We start from the raw sequence: 18742 nt of genomic DNA, 5'->3' as shown, positions 1-18742 counted from the left end.
CTGCGGCGCATTTCAAAAACAAGATTGACCAAATCAAAGAGCTTTAACATACAGCCCCCACAAACTCCTCTGCACAATGAAATGAACCAATGCCCTTCCCACCATCACTGAAGAAAAGCTTGCTCATTTTCTCTCAAAGTCTCACCTTACTACTTGTGAGCAATAACCCCGCTGCCACATCGCCAACAAAGGAGCTGCTCCAACTCCCCAACCTACTGTCTCCTTCACCAACACCTTGTAGACAGTAGGCCTGCGAGGGTCCTCTCTACCAGTCTGTCAATGTTAGCTTAATTACTGAACTCACACATATCTATTGAATTAATGGTGCTTTAAAAATAAAATAATTTATTTTACTCACTTATATAGTATCATTATATTACACTGCGAATTACAGACATTATCAACACTGCCACATTGGGACTCACAATCTAAATTCTCTATCAGAATGTTTTTGGAGTGTGGGAGGAAAGCGGAGAACCCGGAGGAAACCCACACAAACACAGGGAGAACATACAAACTCCTGGCAGATGTTGCCCTCAGTGGGATTTGAATGGATTTGAACACAGGCCCTGTGCTGCAACGTAAGTGCTAACCACTGAGCCACCGTGCTGCCTATGCTATTGTTAATAAAATAATGACAATAGTAATAAAAAGAAAATAGTAATAAAAAAAGAAAAAAATAATAGGAAGGAGAATAATAAAAAATAATCTTCAGATTACTAAGCTTTAAGATAAAACATAAAAATTCCATTACTGAAGAGTGACCCAAAATATTTTTTTAATTCAGACAATAAGAAAATATAAAATTCCTACAGATTTTACTATGGATAAGCTTAAAAAACTCTTTCCCACCTGATGACAGCCATCCTTTTAAATAGCTTAAGCTTTCGCCTAGCTTTTGAAAGTCAGGCAAAAGCTTAGCCAGCTCCTCGGAATCCGGAAGAGCTTTACTGAATTTATCTGCAAATAGAAAGACATCGGTCAAGAGGTTTCAAGAACAACGGTTGCCTCAATTTCTAAACCCGCTTCAAAAGATCTTAATGTTACACTAAATCTAGAAGGAACGTTTTGTTAGTATGCAGCATATACTGTTTGATCATCAAACAGTCAATCTTGTAGAAATTCTGGGGAGAACACAAGGGTTAATCTCCTTCTAATCATTTCCTGGTCAACTGGTGGCCTAATAAAGCCATGCAACTAGTCAATGGGTAGAGTGCGCAATCTTTCAAGGGAAGGTACCGCGTTTGTAGATCATTAATTAATCAATGTAATGTAGCATAACATGCTGTTATAACCCAGATTTGAATGCATGTAAAACAGATTTCGTGTGTTATATGAGTAGAAAGATTGCACTGGGGGCTGACATCTTGGTTTTGCAGCAGTAGCAGGGCACTATCAGTGTCAGATTACGGCACCCCATGGACATAGGAGATAATAGACCGGCTCGGACCCTATCTGTAACATTGCAGCAGCATTAGCAGTGAGCTGGGCACGCCTCTGTGGGCTGAACAACTCACTGCTGTAGGTGTGACTAGCTGCCATTTTATTATAGCCCAGTGCTATCTGCCGAGCTCCACTTACTCTCTATCACAGGAGAGAAGAAGCCCTCACTTCTCCTCTGTACTCCAGGCACTGCAGGTTCTGGGCAGTCATCCTCTGCTCTCACACTCTGCCGTGTGCTTCCCTCTGCTCTGTCTTCGCCTCCCCACTTGCACAGAGTCCCAGTGATCTCCGGTAAACTGCACTCTCCCCCTGTGTCGCTCTCCCTCTCTGTGCGGCGTGGGGGGGTCTCTGTGCGGCGTGGGGGATCTCTGTGCGGCGTGGGGGGGGGTCTCTGTGCGGCGTGGGGGGGGGTCTCTGTGCGGCGTGGGGGGGGTCTCTGTGCGGCGTGGGGGGGGGGGTCTCTGTGCAGCGTGGGGGGGTCTCTATGCGTGTATGCAAGCATCGTCCGATGGGACTACAAGTCCCATCGGACGATGCCTGCTACAATGACAGTGATTGACACATTAGCCAATTATGGGACAGTAATAGTCCCATCATCCGGCTAATGTGTTGAATGAAAATAAAAAAATACTCCATACATACATGCCACATACATGCTACATACAATACATTCATACATTACATACATATAGACATACAGTACATTAAACATAGATTTCATACTCACCATTACTTGTCACTTTGTTCCCCGAAGCCAGTGTCATCTGTAAAAAAAATATTAAAAAAACAAACAACCAATATACTCCCTGTCCGCAGAAATCCACGAGTGTCCCACGACGATCTCCCGTGGAGAGCAGCAGCATCAGATAATGCGACTGCTCTCTAGGGGCTCCAGGAACACAATGACAGCAGGAAGGTATCCTTCCACCACTGTATTCCTCTGTGGAGATCAGACTGAACTAAAGGAATCCATCTTATCTTCTTCCTGAGAAATCTCGCTTACAACAAGATACATTTCTGCTGACTTGACATTTCCTTTTATGGAAGTAATCATGTGTGCATTCCTTCTTTCAATAGCAGCCTTTCATTCACCTTCCAGATGATGTAACTTTCTACTGATAAAGACTGGTATAGATTGTTTATGTAAGAGATAGTGAAATATGAGCGCTTGTGCGCATGTCTGTAAAAGAATAATTCTTTTCTATATAAAGGGAGGGCAAAGCCCAGAGAGGGAGATGTGCTCCTGGGCTTCCCTTGTATATGATCACACAATACCTTGTTTGCGTGTCATTTACTCAGGATCCCTACCTCTAGTAAGCCAGGGACTGAGAAGGACTTAACATTTCTTTGGCGCACCGAACAGGGACCCGAGATGAGAGTATTTGCTCGAGATTCACCTGCAGATACGGACAATGGAGATCTGGGATAATGGACGGCAAATGAACTGAAAAACCTGGCCAGGTAAGAGACATTATTAGTTCTCTTTTATCTGCCTTGTATTATCCGAAAGATCTCTATGAGCCGTGTCACGCTGGGTTAGTCTAGTAGTGAGTAGATACCTATAAAACTCGGGTTACTATATTGTATAGATTTATGAGTCCTGTCCCTGGCAGTGTGTGAACAGTGTGAAGGTTGTGGTATGTTGTGAAAGAAGAGCAAAAGTGCGGAGAAAAATAAGCCGAAATAGTTGGGGTATAAGCCTTATACACGGAAGTCAGCCTAACTGGGTCATGTGGTTGCGTCCTTTCGGGGAGACCTCCGCCCATGCTTGACTCTCATTTAAGTGCTTAACCTCCTTCATTTCTGGATAAGGTTTGATAGAATGAGCCCAGGACGCGGGTCCATGAGCCTGGGACAAGTATGCTAACTGACACAGAAAGTTTTGTGATCTGTATGGTGTTGCTGGGTCTGTTTGCGTGCATAATAGCACTTAAGTACATTCTGCACATTAGAAAGAATGGAGCAGATCAGCCCTTCAATATTTTAGCTCCCTAGGAGAGAAGGCAACGAGACATCACCTAGGATAAGTGATTGTCCAAACGTCACCTGGGGTAGAAATAGCTAATATTGAAAAAAAATAAAAAAGAAAAATGGGAAATAAACAGACAAAAACCGTCTTAGGACAAGTGGAAGCAGCAGATATCATACAGGAAAGATGTGGGAAGACAGTCAGAAGTCAGATTAGAAGGGTAAGAGAAAAATTGGGAATTTCAGAAGCACTTATGTTCAGTACAGAATGGGAAAAACTGAGTAAAGAACGAGGTGGAATTATCAAAGACAATGGGTGGGAAGAAATCATACACTGTATGATAGAGGTCTCAAAAACAGCTAAAGAGGAGAATTGGAAGTATGATCCAGACACTTCCAAATGGATTATGGGGAAGGGAAAAAGTTGTGACATAATCCCACCACCTTACCTAGATCCAAAAGCCCAATCATTTGTACCATCTGGAGGAGCAGAAGGAGGAAAACAATTTCCAGCCTTGTATCCCAATCTTGGTGGGGTAGGAGGATGGGTATGTTCACACTGTGGACAACAAAATCCAGATTGGAGAAATGATTGCCTAGTCTGTGGTACACCTAGACATGGCGCTGTACTTGCCCCTGTTAGGGTAGTACCAAGACCCTTTAGGGAACCTGGTGCTGACGGGGTAATGGGAACTAGATATCACCAGACCCGACAGTATTTTCCTTGGTCCCCTGCTGAAGGTATGTCCCTCCTGCATAATGCGCCTGATCCCACTCAATATCCCATCCGATTTGCACAATACATACAACAAATCATGCAGACTCATGCTGGGGTCTGGGCGGACGGGGAAGAATTATGTAGAATGAAAATGTCCCCCGGACTTTTTCAGGAATTATTGACACACCTACAGCCCAATAGACCAGTGGCAGAAGGGGGTGCCTTACAGACAGAAGCATCAGGTACCCAGTTCACAGAGGCATTAATAATTTTCATGAGAGAAAAACAGAGGGAAAGGGGATCTACGGGTGTGATTATGCAGAAATTTGGGCAAAGTATTGAAGAATATAGTCAAGAATTAGAAAATAGCTTTAGGGATGAAGGATTGGATTTGACTGATGCTTCAGTAAGGAGACTTTTTACAAAACAATTAATAGAGGGGCTAGATCCGAAAATCAGAGAAAAATTTAAATCCTCTACTCCAGATTGGAGAACAATTGAACAACCAAATATTGTGAAACAACGATGTTTAGGAATAGTCATGGATATGAGAGAGAATCGTAAGCCTGTTAGAATAGCACAAGCTAATACAGGAGGAAGAGTGAGACACAACTTTCCTTGCCACTACTGTAAAAAGCCAGGTCATTTCCAAAGAGAGTGCAGGAAGAAGTTGGCAGATATAAAGTCAGGCAAATTTGTTCCCAGAAATAACCCTCCCCAAACGGACAACCAGCAGAAATCTACCATCATAGATGGTCCCATACCAGATTCAGATTGACTCGATGTGTTACAAACTTCCCTACCAGCTAGAAGACCTATGATACAGGTGAATGTGGGGGGGAGAGAGATTCCATTTTTGATAGATACAGGTGCAACTTCCTCAATTTTGAATCAAGATTTTCTTCCGAATCCGGAAGATATTTCAGAACAAACAACTTTTGCTGAGGGTTATGATGGGGTAATTCGAACACTGCCATATACTGTGCCCCTAGAGGTCTCATTAGGACCTAAATGTTTTGCATCCAGATTTTTGTATGCCAGAGGTGCCCCAACATGTTTGTTAGGAACTGATGTCCTAAAGAAATTAGAAGCTAACATCAATTTTAGGGAAGATGGCACAGTTATACTGACTATCCCTGATGATGCAGAAACATTAGAACAATATGTTAGAATTCAGGCTTTTGAGGATTATGCTGAAGAAAAAGAGTACACCACAGATCTAGACCTCTCAATGGTCCCAGAAACACTGTGGGCACAGGGTGACACCGATGTGGGACTATTGCATATCTCTCCTGTAAAACTATCTGTGCAACCAGGAACTGTTCTCCCACAGCTCAGACAATACCCTGTGAGTGCCCAGCAGGAACTAGCGATTACAAAACAGATAGAGGGATATAAAGAGAAAGGAGTTTTGGTAGAGATACAATCACCTGCTAACACTCCTCTGTATCCAGTCAAAAAGAGAACTCTTGATAAGAGTTCTATGCCCAAATATCGTATGGTACATGATTTAAGAGAAATAAACAAAGTTCTAGATCCAATCACCCCAGTTGTACCCAATCCTCATACGTTACTATCACAGATACCAGCCAGTTCTCAAGTATTTACTGTAATAGATCTTTCAAATGCATTTTTCTCGGTTCCTTTACACCAAGACAGTTGGCATTTGTTTGCATTTACATTTAAGGGCAAACAGTTGGCGTGGACACGCCTTCCACAGGGAATGATACACTCCCCTACTCTTTATTCAAATGCCCTACAAACAGTCCTTCAGAGGTTTGAACCCGAACCACAGGTAGTAATTTTGCAGTATGTGGATGACCTACTACTTTGCTGCCCAGATCTAGAAACTGCAGAAAGGTCCACTGTGAGTTTACTATGTTTTCTAGAAAAAGAAGGGTGTAAAGTGAATAGACAAAAGCTACAAGTTTGTCAGACCAAAGTGGTCTTTCTAGGTCATTGCATTTCTCAAGGTAAAAAGCATCTTACACCACAAAGAACTGAAGCAATAAGACAGATGAATGAGCCTAGAAATCATAAACAGCTACGAGCATTTTTAGGAATAGTGTCTCATTGTAGACAATGGATTATACATGCCAGTCAACTAATGCAACCACTGTATGACTGTGTAAAAAGTGAACCTTATTTGTTGACAAAAGAAGGTCAGATTTCGTTCCAACAATTAAAAGATGCCCTTGTTTCAGCTCCAGTGTTAGGGCTACCAGACTACACCAAACCGTTTCAGCTTATGGCTGCAGAAGTTGATTCCCATGCTACAGGAGTTCTTACCCAGAAGCATGCAGGGAAACAAAGACCAATTGCATATCTTTCAGCAAGGTTAGATCCCGTAGCTAGAGCAGCGCCAACCTGTGTACGTGTAGTTGTTGCTGTCTCACTATTGTTGGACAAAGCATCAGAAATTGTCCTAGAGTATCCACTCACAGTTCAAACTACACATGATGTTTATGGGATATTAAACCAGGTCCAACCAAAACACATTTCCATGGCCAGACATTTGCGGCTACAGTGTTCTTTGTTGCTCCCCTCTACTATCACATTTGCTAGGCTTCAGACTCTCAACATAGCTACACTGCTACCTCTCGAGTCTGAAGGGGGGAATAAGGACACTGATCCACACGCAAATTTTTTCCCTACAGACACACATGATTGTACAGAGCTCATTTTACAAGAAACGGTAGGCTTACCCAATGTATCCGAAACACCACTTCAAAATCCAGATTTAGAGCTGTTTATAGATGGTAGTAGGTTTGCAGATGACACAGGTAACTTCCATACAGGGTATGCAGTTGTGTCAGAATCTGAAACTCTCAAAGCAGAACCACTTCCACCGAAACAGTCTGCACAAGAAGCAGAACTAACAGCATTGATTGAAGCTCTTAAAATAGCTGAGAACCAGACAGCTAATATATACACTGATTCTAGGTATGCACATGGTATTGTGTTTGATTTTGGAGTAATCTGGAGAGCTAGAGGTTACATGACAGCGTCAGGACAACCTGTAAAACATGCTTCTCTGATCAAACAGATCTTAGAGGCTGCACAAGAAACAAAAGAAGTAGCAGTAATCAAGGTAGCTGCACATGTGAGACTCGACACTAGGGAATCTAGGGGAAATGATAGGGCTGATAAAGCAGCCAAAGCAGCAGCTGTCAAACCCTTACAACAGGTTCATACTGTAAACCCCACAGAAAATACTGAAGATAGACTGAGACAAGCACAGGAAGATGCAGGAGAAGAGGAGAGGGACAGGTGGAAAAAGGAAGGGGCAGAAGAACAAGCGGGAATTTGGAAGAAAGATGGACTAATATGTCTACCTAGAGCCTGGTATCCGATTGTAGTTGGTGGACTGCACCACCCTACTCATGTGTCTGCAAATGCAATGACACTACTGGCAAAGCAAGTCTGGTTGGCTCCAGGTTTTGGCAACTATGCAAGAGACTATTGTGCTGCATGCGCTATATGCCTGACACATAATCCCGGACAGACAGCAAAGACCCCTATGAAGCACCACGTCCGACCTCTCTACCCGTTTCAGCGATTACAAATAGACTTTATCCAGCTGCCAAAAAGTAATGGGTATGAGTATGTGTTGGTATGTGTGGACATGTTCTCGGGGTGGCCAGAGGCCTATCCAGTTCGGAAGGCTTCAGCTAAAAACACTGCTGTAAAGCTAGTTGCCGAACTGATACCCCGTTACGGTCTCCCTGAAGTGATCGAGTCAGATAGGGGTACTCATTTCACTGGAGAAATATTTCAAAATGTACTGAAAATGTTGGGTGTTGAAAGTCAGTTACACACTCCGTACCATCCTCAAAGTTCTGGTAAGGTAGAACGCATGAATGGAACTTTAAAATTAAAAATACAGAAAGCCATGGCTGAAACAGGAAAGCCTTGGACAGAATGCCTTCCACTGGCCCTTTACTCAATACGCAATACCCCAAGGGGTAAGACTAAACTGTCTCCATATGAAATTTTGTTTGGCAGGACTGCCAATTTAGGATGTTATTTTCCACAGCAACTTGTGTTAAATATTGAGTCATTGACTTCTTATGTGCAAAATCTTCAGAAACAATTAACTAAGGTGCATGCACAAGTTTTTGCTTCCCTTCCAGATCCTGACAACACAGAAGGAAGTCACAAGTTGGAACCAGGTGATCAAGTCTATGTAAAAAGACACACCAGAAAGGCTCTAGAACCAAGGTTTGACGGACCCTTCCAAGTCTTGTTGACAACACCTACATCAGTCAAGCTTGAAGGAAAGGCATCATGGATACATGCAAGCCATTGCAAGAAAAGCAGTATAAACTCATGATATTGATGTTAATAATGATAACCTCAACGGAGGCGTGGGATAGACTGAATTCTCTAGCCCCTTTGAACAATAGATTCGTACAACATCATAGAAAATTAGTGCATGACTTGTTAAACAATACACAAACCCTGACAGATTGTTGGATCTGTACCCATTCGCCGGTATCAGCCACAAGTATACCTTTTCTAGCAGTTCCCGTATTAGCAGAAGAAATATTCGCTTGGCCTAATTGTTCAGACAACCTGGCCAACAACCAAATTGGTAATGCTAGGCTGTGGAATACTACAATCGCCATACCAATTGTGGGATGGGTAGAATTTCCTTGGTGGCAGGGTAATCTCTCAGGGAGTAACACACATCTACAATATTTAGCATTTAGGGGAGGAAAATGGGTACCTAGAAATAAGACTGGATTAACTAATTTAGGACAGGTCCCCACAGAAAATCTACAGCTTAGTTTCAGTACAACCGTCCCCCCCTCTGATGCTTTCAAACCTGTAGTATTGGAAAGATACATACATAATAGAAAATGGAAACATTCTAAATTGTTCCCCCAAGGTGATGCAAACAGTTGTACAAGTAAGCTGGGGAACCTGGTTTGTAATGAATCCAATGAGTATATCAAAGGAATGCCTGTATGTGGGAATCCCGCAGCCGGGTACTGTAGCCCCTTGGGACAAAAACCCTCTTGGTGTATGCTTCAGAATGTATCTAGATTTGTGGACTTGGCTCACAGATTGGTATTGCAGCACTCAGCTCTATGGGATCTGCCTGAAGGTACATTTTGGATATGCGGAGAAGGAGCATATAAATGGCTTCCCGTAGGTATAAAGGGTACTTGTACATTAGGACGCCTAACCCCGGCTACATTCATAATTTCAAATAAACAAGTGAATATGCAAGCCGTGCCCAAGCACACACTGTATAAAAGAGCTGCAGATAACTCACCACGTCCCTCGGGGAGGCCACATATAGTACAAATGGGAATTCCTAACAAAATTGCTAGTACCATTTTTATTTATCCTATGTTAACACAGATGTGGGATAAATTAGTTAGAGCCACGGATTATCTAGATGATCAGATCTGGGATATATTGGATATACTAAACACTAGTATAGCTGTACAGAATCAGCTTATAATAGTCACTAACCAACATACCCTGGTATTGGATTACCTAACTGCCTCACAAGGGGGTATATGTCAAATCATCGGACCCACCTGCTGTCATTATATAGACCCGAATAGTACTATGAGTATGACATTTAAATTAAAAGGACGTACAACGACTCAGAGATCAGTATGACAAAGACAATGACCAGAATAAGGATAGCTGGTGGTCAGATACCTTTTCTTTTCTTAAACCAGCCAACTGGTTCAGAGGAATCGGTGGGTGGGTTGCTGGGATTATGCAGAGCATAATACATATAGTTATGATTATTGTAGTCATATACGTACTATTCCAGATTGTGCTCAAGAGTATCTCAGTATGCACAGATAAACTTTGTGTAATAGATGCAAGAGTATAAAGTTTTTTTTCCTTCTTCTCTTATGTTATCCTTTGCTAATACTGATTATTGCGCTTATTTTGCTATCCCTTTGTAATATCTGTACTTATTGCAAAACAAAGAAAAGGTTGCGAGAGTTAAACGGAAGAATTAATACTAGATTTGATTCTCTTATTGAATACAAGCATGTACATGTGTAATACCAAATAAAGGCTTTGTCTTTGGCCCTGTGGTAATAAAATAAATAAAAGAAAATGTCAAAGGGGGGAATTGTGGAGATCAGACTGAACTAAAGGAATCCATCTTATCTTCTTCCTGAGAAATCTCGCTTACAACAAGATACATTTCTGCTGACTTGACATTTCCTTTTATGGAAGTAATCATGTGTGCATTCCTTCTTTCAATAGCAGCCTTTCATTCACCTTCCAGATGATGTAACTTTCTACTGATAAAGACTGGTATAGATTGTTTATGTAAGAGATAGTGAAATATGAGCGCTTGTGCGCATGTCTGTAAAAGAATAATTCTTTTCTATATAAAGGGAGGGCAAAGCCCAGAGAGGGAGATGTGCTCCTGGGCTTCCCTTGTATATGATCACACAATACCTTGTTTGCGTGTCATTTACTCAGGATCCCTACCTCTAGTAAGCCAGGGACTGAGAAGGACTTAACACCTCCGCCGCTGTAAAAAAAAAAGTCCCTAGTCTCACTTTATGCCATTGGTGTATGAGAAATTTTCCCAGGCAGCAATTGCCATAAAGTGAGACCTTGTCCTAAGGTAACCTCTCAGTGATGCACTGTAGGAGCCATTGTCTCCTGTCAGTGTGTCACTGAGGGTCCTATAGAGCAGTGACATCACCCGATGTCACTGTTCTATAGGGGAGATCGTCGTGGGACACTCGATATTAATTGGACTACGGCGGATAGGTAGTATACGGTTTATTATTTTACGTTTTTTGCAGGCGCTGAAGTATGGTAAGTATGGTGAAATGAAGAATATTAAAATACTTTTTTCCTAATGTGTGCGTGTTTTTTTTAACCCTTTCTTACTATTGGATTAATAACGGATAGGCGTCTTATTGACGCCTCTCCGTTATTAACCCGGCTTAATGTCACCTTACAATAGCAAGGTGACATTAACCCTACATTACCCCATATCCCACCGCTACACGGGAGTGGGAAGAGAGGGGCTAAGTGCCGGAACTGGCGCATCTTACAGATGCGCCATTTCTGGGGCGGCTGCGGACTGGTATTTGTAGCCGGGGGGGGGGCAATATCCATGGCCCCTCTCTAGGCTATGAATATCAGCCTGCAGCTGTCTGCGTAGCCTTTCTGGCTATAAAATATAGGGGGACCCCACGCAATTTTTTTTTTTGGGGTCCCCTTATTTTAATAGCCAGTAAAGGCTATACAGACAGCTGCGGGCTGATATTCATAGCAGGCTTCAGATATTGGCCCCCGGCCGTCGGCTTTCCCCCTCTGGCGCAGAAAATTGCACGGGCGCCCACGCGGTTTTTTTTTTTTTTTTTTTTATTCAACCCTCACAAAGGCCTCTTTCACACTTGCGTCGGTACGAGTCCGTCGCTATGCGTCGGGCCGACGTACCGACGCATGTTGTGAAATTTGTGCCCGACGTGGGCAGCGGATGCAGTTTTTCAACACATCCACTGCCCATTCTGAAGTCTAGAAGGAGGGGGCGGAGTTTTGGCAGCGCATGCGCGGTAGAAAATGGCGGACGCGCTGGACAAAAAAAGTTCACTTGAACGTTTTTTCGTGCCGACGGTCCGCCAAAACACGACGGATCCGTTGCACGACGGACGCGACCACGCGACGTGTGGCCATCCGTCACGATCTGTCGCTAATACAAGTTTATGGGAAAAAAACGCATCCTGCGAGCACATTTGCAGAATCCGTTTTTTTCCGCCAGATCCGTTTTTTCCACCGGATCCATTTTTTTCCCGCCGGACCAGTTTTTTCCGCCGGATCCGTTTTTTCCCGCCAGATCCATTTTTTCCTGCTGGATCCGTTAATTCCCGCCGGATCCGTTTCTTTCCACAATTTCCTTTTTTTTCTGCCAGATCAGGTTTTTTTTCCATCGGATCCTTTTTTTCCCGCCTAATCCGTTTTTTTCCACCGGATCCGTTTTTTTCCCACAAGTTCCTTTTTTTCTGCCAGATCAGTTTTTTCCGCCGGATCCGTTTTTTCACGCCAGATCCGTTTTTTTCCCACAATTTACTTTTTTTTTCTGCCAGATCAGTTTTTTTTCGCCGGATCCGTTATTTTCTCATTGAGTTGTATTAGCGCCGGATGGCCACACGTTTCATCCGTTTTTTGCAGGATCCGTCAAAACCGCTGTTTCCGCCAGACGGAAAACACATACAGAGGAACGGTTGAATCGTGATCTCACCTGCCGCTATTGCGGGCACATGTCAGTCATGTTTTTTTCTATTGACAGATTGGGCGATTCTGAACGCGGCGATACTAAATATGTGTAGGTTTGATTTTTTTATTGTTTTATTTTTGATGGGGCAAAAGGGGGGGTGATTTAAACTTTAATTTTTTTTTTTTTTTCATATTTTTAAAAACATTTTTTTTCTTACATTTGCCATGCTTCAATAGCCTCCATGGGAAACTAGAAGCTGGCACAACTCGATCGGCTCAGCTACATAGCAGTGATCATCAGATTGCTGCTACGTAGCTGAATTACAGGCTTGCTATGAGCGCTGACCACAGGGAGGCGCTCACAGCAGGCCGGCATCAGTAGCTATAGAGGTCTCAAGGACCTGTATGGTTACCATCCTGACGCATCGCCAACCCCTGATCATGTGACGGGGATGGACGATACGCCCATTTCTGGCCGCGCGGCTGGAAGCAGTAGTTAAATGCCGCTGTCAGCATTTGACAGCGGCATTTAACAGGTTAATGCGATTTCACCTGCCGCTATTGCGCGCACATGTCAGCTGTACAAAACAGCCGACATGTCGTGACTTTGATGTGGGCTCATCGCCGGAGCCCACATCAAATGAGGAGACACGACATGCGCAGAACATGTTGCGTTTTTTACTGCGATGCGTTTTTCCCCCAGAAAAACCGCAACATATGCACAAAAATTGCGGAATGCATTATAAATGATGGGATGCATATGTATGCATTTTAAAATTGTTTTTATCACATTTTTATAGCAAACAAACGCAAAAAATGCGAAAAATCCTGAACGTGTGCACACAGCCTCAAGGTGTATCTCCTCATCACACTCCTTATGTGTCTCACTCATCATACTTCACGTCTTTCTCTCCCATCAGTCACTCTTAGGCCGGGGACACACACAACGTATATAAAAAGGTCCGTTTTTGATGGACGAGAATCGCACAAATGTTACCAAAACAGTGATCCGTGTGCAGTGCGAGGATGCGATTTTCTCGCATCCAATGATCCGTTTGGCATCCGTGTGACATCCGTATGGCGTCCGTATGGTGAGATTTTCTCACACACTTGCAAAATGAGCAAATAATGGCTGAGCCTTTCCTGTCACCTGCCCAATGCCTGAGAATTTCTCGCACGTCACACTGATGGTCCGTGTACTGTGCGATTTTTTTTTCTCACCCCCATAGACTTTCATTGGCGATTCTCGGCCGAGATACGCTGAGAATTGCAGCATGCTGCGATTTCACTCGGATCCTGAATACGGCCGAGAGAATATCGGATGATGGGAGCTGCCCCATTGATTAACATTGGGACGAGTGCTATGCGATTTTTTTTATCGCATTGCACTCGTCCGTATTGCGGTCTAGTGTGACCCCGGCCTTAGCCATACAATGCATCTCTCCCCTCCCTCCATAATGCCGGGCTATTCACTGCAGAGCTGGAGCTCCTAGACAGCTCCTAATGCTGCTCCATGCACACCACATGTCTTTACTCTTCTTGGGTCCAGATGCTGCTGAGCCCACTGTGTTCTGCTCCTCTGTAAACAAGCTGTCACTCTGATGCAGTAACTGCTGGTGACAGCAGGTCACAGGGCAGTCACACACAAAATGGTGCTGCCCTGTGATGCTGCTCTTCATTCTTACTGTTGGGGCAGTAACTGCTGACATCACCATTTCCCTCCCCTTTTGGGTGGTCTAATATCCCTGGGGTAGAGCTGCTAAATCTTACTATAGCTGCTTGAGGTCTAAAACGGAAAATGCTCCCCCTAGTGGTAAATATGTATATTTGTAGAAAAATATATAATATTTTTCATATAGAAATGTTTGCAAACAGTGCAAACATTGCATTAATACATTTTAATTACTATTTTAAGCTTAATTTCACAAAAAAACAAAAATACGAGAAAACTGGTGGCACCTTCCCTTTAACCACAGACCGAGCAGAGGGAAAGGCTTCTGCACCAGCTAGTCGTCTTAGGGTATGTTTACACGTTTGCAGTACTTTGGACGCAGCTCCGTCCAAATTGCTGCCAGCGTTTGCACACGCGGTGATTCCGCATGTGTTCATTGAACACATCCGGAATCACCGCATCCTATACATAGACTGTGATATTTATCTTGCAGAGACTGAGGATCTCCGCAAGATAAATAGACATGCTGCGGTCTAGAAAGACGCGCCGCATGTGCGTATACGCAGGTCTGCCACCTGTGTCTTCGAACGCATAGTGGAGATGGGATTTCATAAAATCCCCTCCACTATGCTGTAACATCTGGACGCTGCGACTGTACGCAGAGTCCAATCCACAGCAAATACGACATGTGGAAACATACTATTACACCGAGTCACGGGGCAGCAAGGAACATTAGGGGTAATTGATCTTGGAAAACATGTTTTTCTTCTTCTTTTAATTCACTTTTAATTGTAATAGGAGAAAAAAAAAGTTTCAAAGAAAAGGAGATTACAGGAGGAAGCGTTGAGATTTTGTTTTTACTTTTTGTTTTCATAATGAGAACAGAAACAGTTATTTCTTTTGTTTATTTTGCTTCCTAGAGAGGCATCACTTAAAACACATTGAATTCCTGTGATTTGTTTTAATGAAGAATAGAACAAAAAAAAAGTTTGAATGAAACCTGAAAATTGTGTTTGAGCGATAAAGCTTCCCCCCAGGCAGTAGGTAATTCTGCTCAATAATATTATTGCTTGGAGTGTTATTCTCCTGTGTTTGACACTCTCCATACACACAGATGTGTGTATTCTGTTTCTTCACTTGTGGTCTATGACTTATGGAAGCCGTATCAGGGTATTTGGGAAAAGGGTCGCAGTATTGGCAGAGATTTGTGTTTTTTTTTTGTTTTTTTTTTATATATAAGACGACAAAATGCAGTGGTAATTGGTAAGAAGAAAAATGTCCACTCAACCAAGTGTTCTACCTTTTTTTCTTTTCTTTTAATTAATTTTCATTCCTTATACCCATGAATTCATTAGTTAAAAGCGCTCCCGAAACTGATTTTTCCTTTATTTTTCTTTGTTTAACCCTTTAAAGTCTAGGTGATCTTACATTTTTGTGTTTTTTTGTTTTTTCCTCAGTCTTCCAAGAGCCAAAACTTATTTTTTCCATCAACATATATTGGTTTGTTTTTTTGTGGTGAAATTGTGAAAACAGATCTGCAATGTTTTTTGGGGGCTCTGCTTTACAGAGTTAATTCTGTTATAAAAATCATTGTGGATAATGATTCTCCAATTCTGTATGGAAAATATAAAAATTCCTGCAGATTCTATTACAGACAAGCTTCTAATCTTTCCCACCTGATGACAGCCATCCTTTTAAATAGCTTAAGCTTTCACCTAGCTTTTGAAAGTCAGGCAAAAGCTTAGCCAGCTCCTCCGAATCCGGAAGAGCTTTACGGAGTTTTTCTGCAAAGAAAAAGACAACGGTCAAGACTTTCAAGAACAACTCATATATTATATAGACTCATTACAAACAGAGTGATCTATTTCAAGTGTTTATTTCTGTTCATGTGGATGATTATGGCTTACAGCAAATGAGAACCCAAAAGTCATTATCTCAGTAAATAAGATTAACAAAAAACATTGCAAAGGCTTCCTAAGCATTTAAAAAGGTCCCTTAGCCTGTTTCAGTAGACTCCACAATCATGGGGAAGACTGCTGATATGCTAGATGTCCAGAAGGCAGTAATTGACACACTCTGCAAGGAGGGAAAGCCACAAAAGGTTATTGCTAAAGAAGCTGGCTGTTCACAGAGTGCTGTATCCAAGCATATTAATGGAAAGTTGAGTGGAAGGAAAAAGTGTGGTAGAAAAAAGTGAACAAGCAACTGGGATATCTGCAGCCTTGAAAGAATTAAGAAAAGGCCATTCAAAAATTTGGGGGAGATTTACAAGGAGTGGACTGCTGCTGGAGTCATTGCTTCAAGAGCCACCACACACAAACATATCCAGGATATGGGCTACAAGTGACGCATTCCTTGTGTCAAGCCACTCATGACCAATAGACAACTCAGAAGCGTCTTACCAGGGCCAAGGAGAAAAAAAACTATATTGTTAGTCAGAGGTCCAAGATGTTTTCAGATGAAAGTAAATTTTTATTTCATTTGGAAATCAAGGTCCTGGAGTTTGGAGGAAGAGTGGAGAGACACACAATCCAAGCTGCTTGAGGTCTAGTGTGAAGTTTCCACAATCAGTGATGGTTTGGGGATCCATGTCATCTGCTGGTGTAGGTCCACTGTGTTTTATCAAGACCAAAGTCAGCACAGCCGTCTACCATGACATTTTAGAGCACTTCATTCTTCCGTCTGCCAACAAGCTTTTTGGAGATGGAAATTTCATTCTCCAACAGGACTTGGCACCTGCCAAGAGTACCAATACCTGGTCTAAAAACAACAGCATCACTGTGCATGATTGGCTAGCAAACTCATCTGACGTTAACCCTATAGAGAATCTATGGGGTATTTGTCAAGAGAAAGATGTACTCATGTCCAGCAGTGTATGAGATTGTCAGTGTCTCACCAACTGTGCTTGTGAAACTCAGCTTATTGCTGGATCTCACATGCCATCGTACCCTGGGGTCATCACATGACCTCAGGATACCATGGCAACCATCGTGACCTGCGATTCTCATTGGGGGCCTCCGATGGTTACTAAAGGGGTCTTGTGACCCTCTTGTACCAACTTAAACACCACGGTTACGATTGACAGCGGTATTTAAAGTGTTCATCAGTCCTGATCGGTCAAAATAACTGGTCGGGTCCAACAGGCCACTCTGTAGCATGAAAATCTCATTAACTGAAAACTTCAAACACAGATTAAACAATCAAAAAAACAGATCTCATCAACCAAGGTATCATTTTAATCTCAACTAGTGTCAACTTGACAATGTCTGTAGTTTACTTTGCAAAATCCTGATGACCGATTCGCTTTAACCCCTTTACCAACGTGGGTTTTTCAGTTTCCGTTTTTTGCTCCCATTCTTCCCAGCGCCATAACTTTTATTTTTCACTCCATATGGCCATGTGAGGGTTTCTTTTTGCAGGATGAGCTGTACTTCTGAACGACACCATTGGTTTTATTATATTGTACTGGAAAACGGGGAAAAAATGCAAAGGGCGGTGAAATTGCAAAAAAAAAAAAAGTGCAATTCCACAACAGCTAAAGCAGACCTGCCATTATGAGTCTCCAAGTCATTAAGAGTTCATAGATACCAAAAATGCGTGTCTAAGCCACTCACCCAGGTCGCAGTGCGCATGCTCAGGAATCCCAGCCCCGCAGTGTGAATAAATCATAAGACACTGAGGGGCTGGGATTCACAAGCAGGGCGGCCGCACAGGCACAGTCAGCGAGACTGCATATGAGGACAGAGGACGGCCAGCGCTCACTGCCCCAGGTAAGACAAAAGAGCGCAGGCGCCGGCAGATTTCAAAACAAACAGCGCCGAGGAGGCGGCGCCGAGAAGACTTGAGTGACGGCTGTGAGGCGTCTGCAGCGGGGGGGGGAAGACCTGCCTCCAGGACTGAAGAAAGGTATTTCGGTCAAATTACAGAACGGATTATTTCTGCATTTACAGCACCAATAACTAAAAGAGCCACCTTGTCAGAATGCAGCATTACTGCTGCACAAGGTGGCTCTTTTAGTTTCAAACGCCTGGGGGGAGTGACAGGTTCCCTTTAATATATGATTTTTGGAAAAAAGGGTCTGTTGAAGCTCCAGTTGTTGAGAAACGGCTGTCGTCTTTCAAGAATTCCATTCACCCCTACAAACTTAAATGTTTTAATTTTCCAATAAAGAAGAAACGTTTTAAAGGAAAGTGAGCACGTTTTTTTCCTAATGTGCTGTTCATGCTATTTTATATGCACCTGTGTTCCTGCAAGGTCTCGTTCCCCGCTTACCGCATGCATTAAAGGCAGCATCTGTGTACGGTGCCAACACACATCTTTGCTTCATAATATCTGATTTTTGTTTACTTTCAAAATGTCTGGTTTTCTTGGATACAAAAAGGACAGTGATGGAGCAGAAGGTGCTGATAATTCACTTCTACATTACCATAATCTTTGGGAGTACATTAGCCAGCCACCAGTGCCAATCATATTCACATGTTACATATCTAGGTATGTCATCCATTGCCGATCTTGTGCCACCTTCAATCACTTCCTGTACTTCACGGTCGTTGCTGAATGAAAAAAATCCTTGTTTTGCGTTCTGTTGCACTACATGGAATAAAAGCATGGTATTGCAGAGTCCCTTTGATGGGTTTGGCTCCCTGTAACCGATGTTTGAACAAATGCTCCGGTTCTTCGTAGTCCTGGCTAGTACAGAACATGAACGGAACGGTAGGGAT

The 18742-nt window shown here is 42.8% G+C and overlaps 1 protein-coding gene across 8 annotated transcripts in view; it reads right to left on the bottom strand.

Annotated features, from left to right (window-relative positions):
* The window catches only part of OPA1 (OPA1 mitochondrial dynamin like GTPase), a 165737-nt gene that overhangs the window by 121476 nt on the left and 25519 nt on the right, over positions 1-18742 (bottom strand). For 4 of the 8 annotated variants that reach the window (XM_069727163.1, XM_069727166.1, XM_069727164.1 and 1 more), the window contains exon 4: positions 853-960. The exons of the other annotated variants lie outside the window; for them this stretch is intronic. In XM_069727163.1, the coding sequence (XP_069583264.1) occupies positions 853-960 (108 nt within the window). The remainder of the gene's footprint in view (positions 1-852; positions 961-18742) is intronic. 8 annotated transcript variants of the gene reach the window in all.

Source organism: Ranitomeya imitator, chromosome 5 (assembly GCF_032444005.1).
Source record: "Ranitomeya imitator isolate aRanImi1 chromosome 5, aRanImi1.pri, whole genome shotgun sequence".
NCBI classification, from domain to species: Eukaryota; Metazoa; Chordata; class Amphibia; order Anura; family Dendrobatidae; genus Ranitomeya; species Ranitomeya imitator.
The sequence above is the reverse complement of the archived record's forward strand: the minus strand, read 5'-3'. Positions and strand labels throughout refer to the sequence as shown.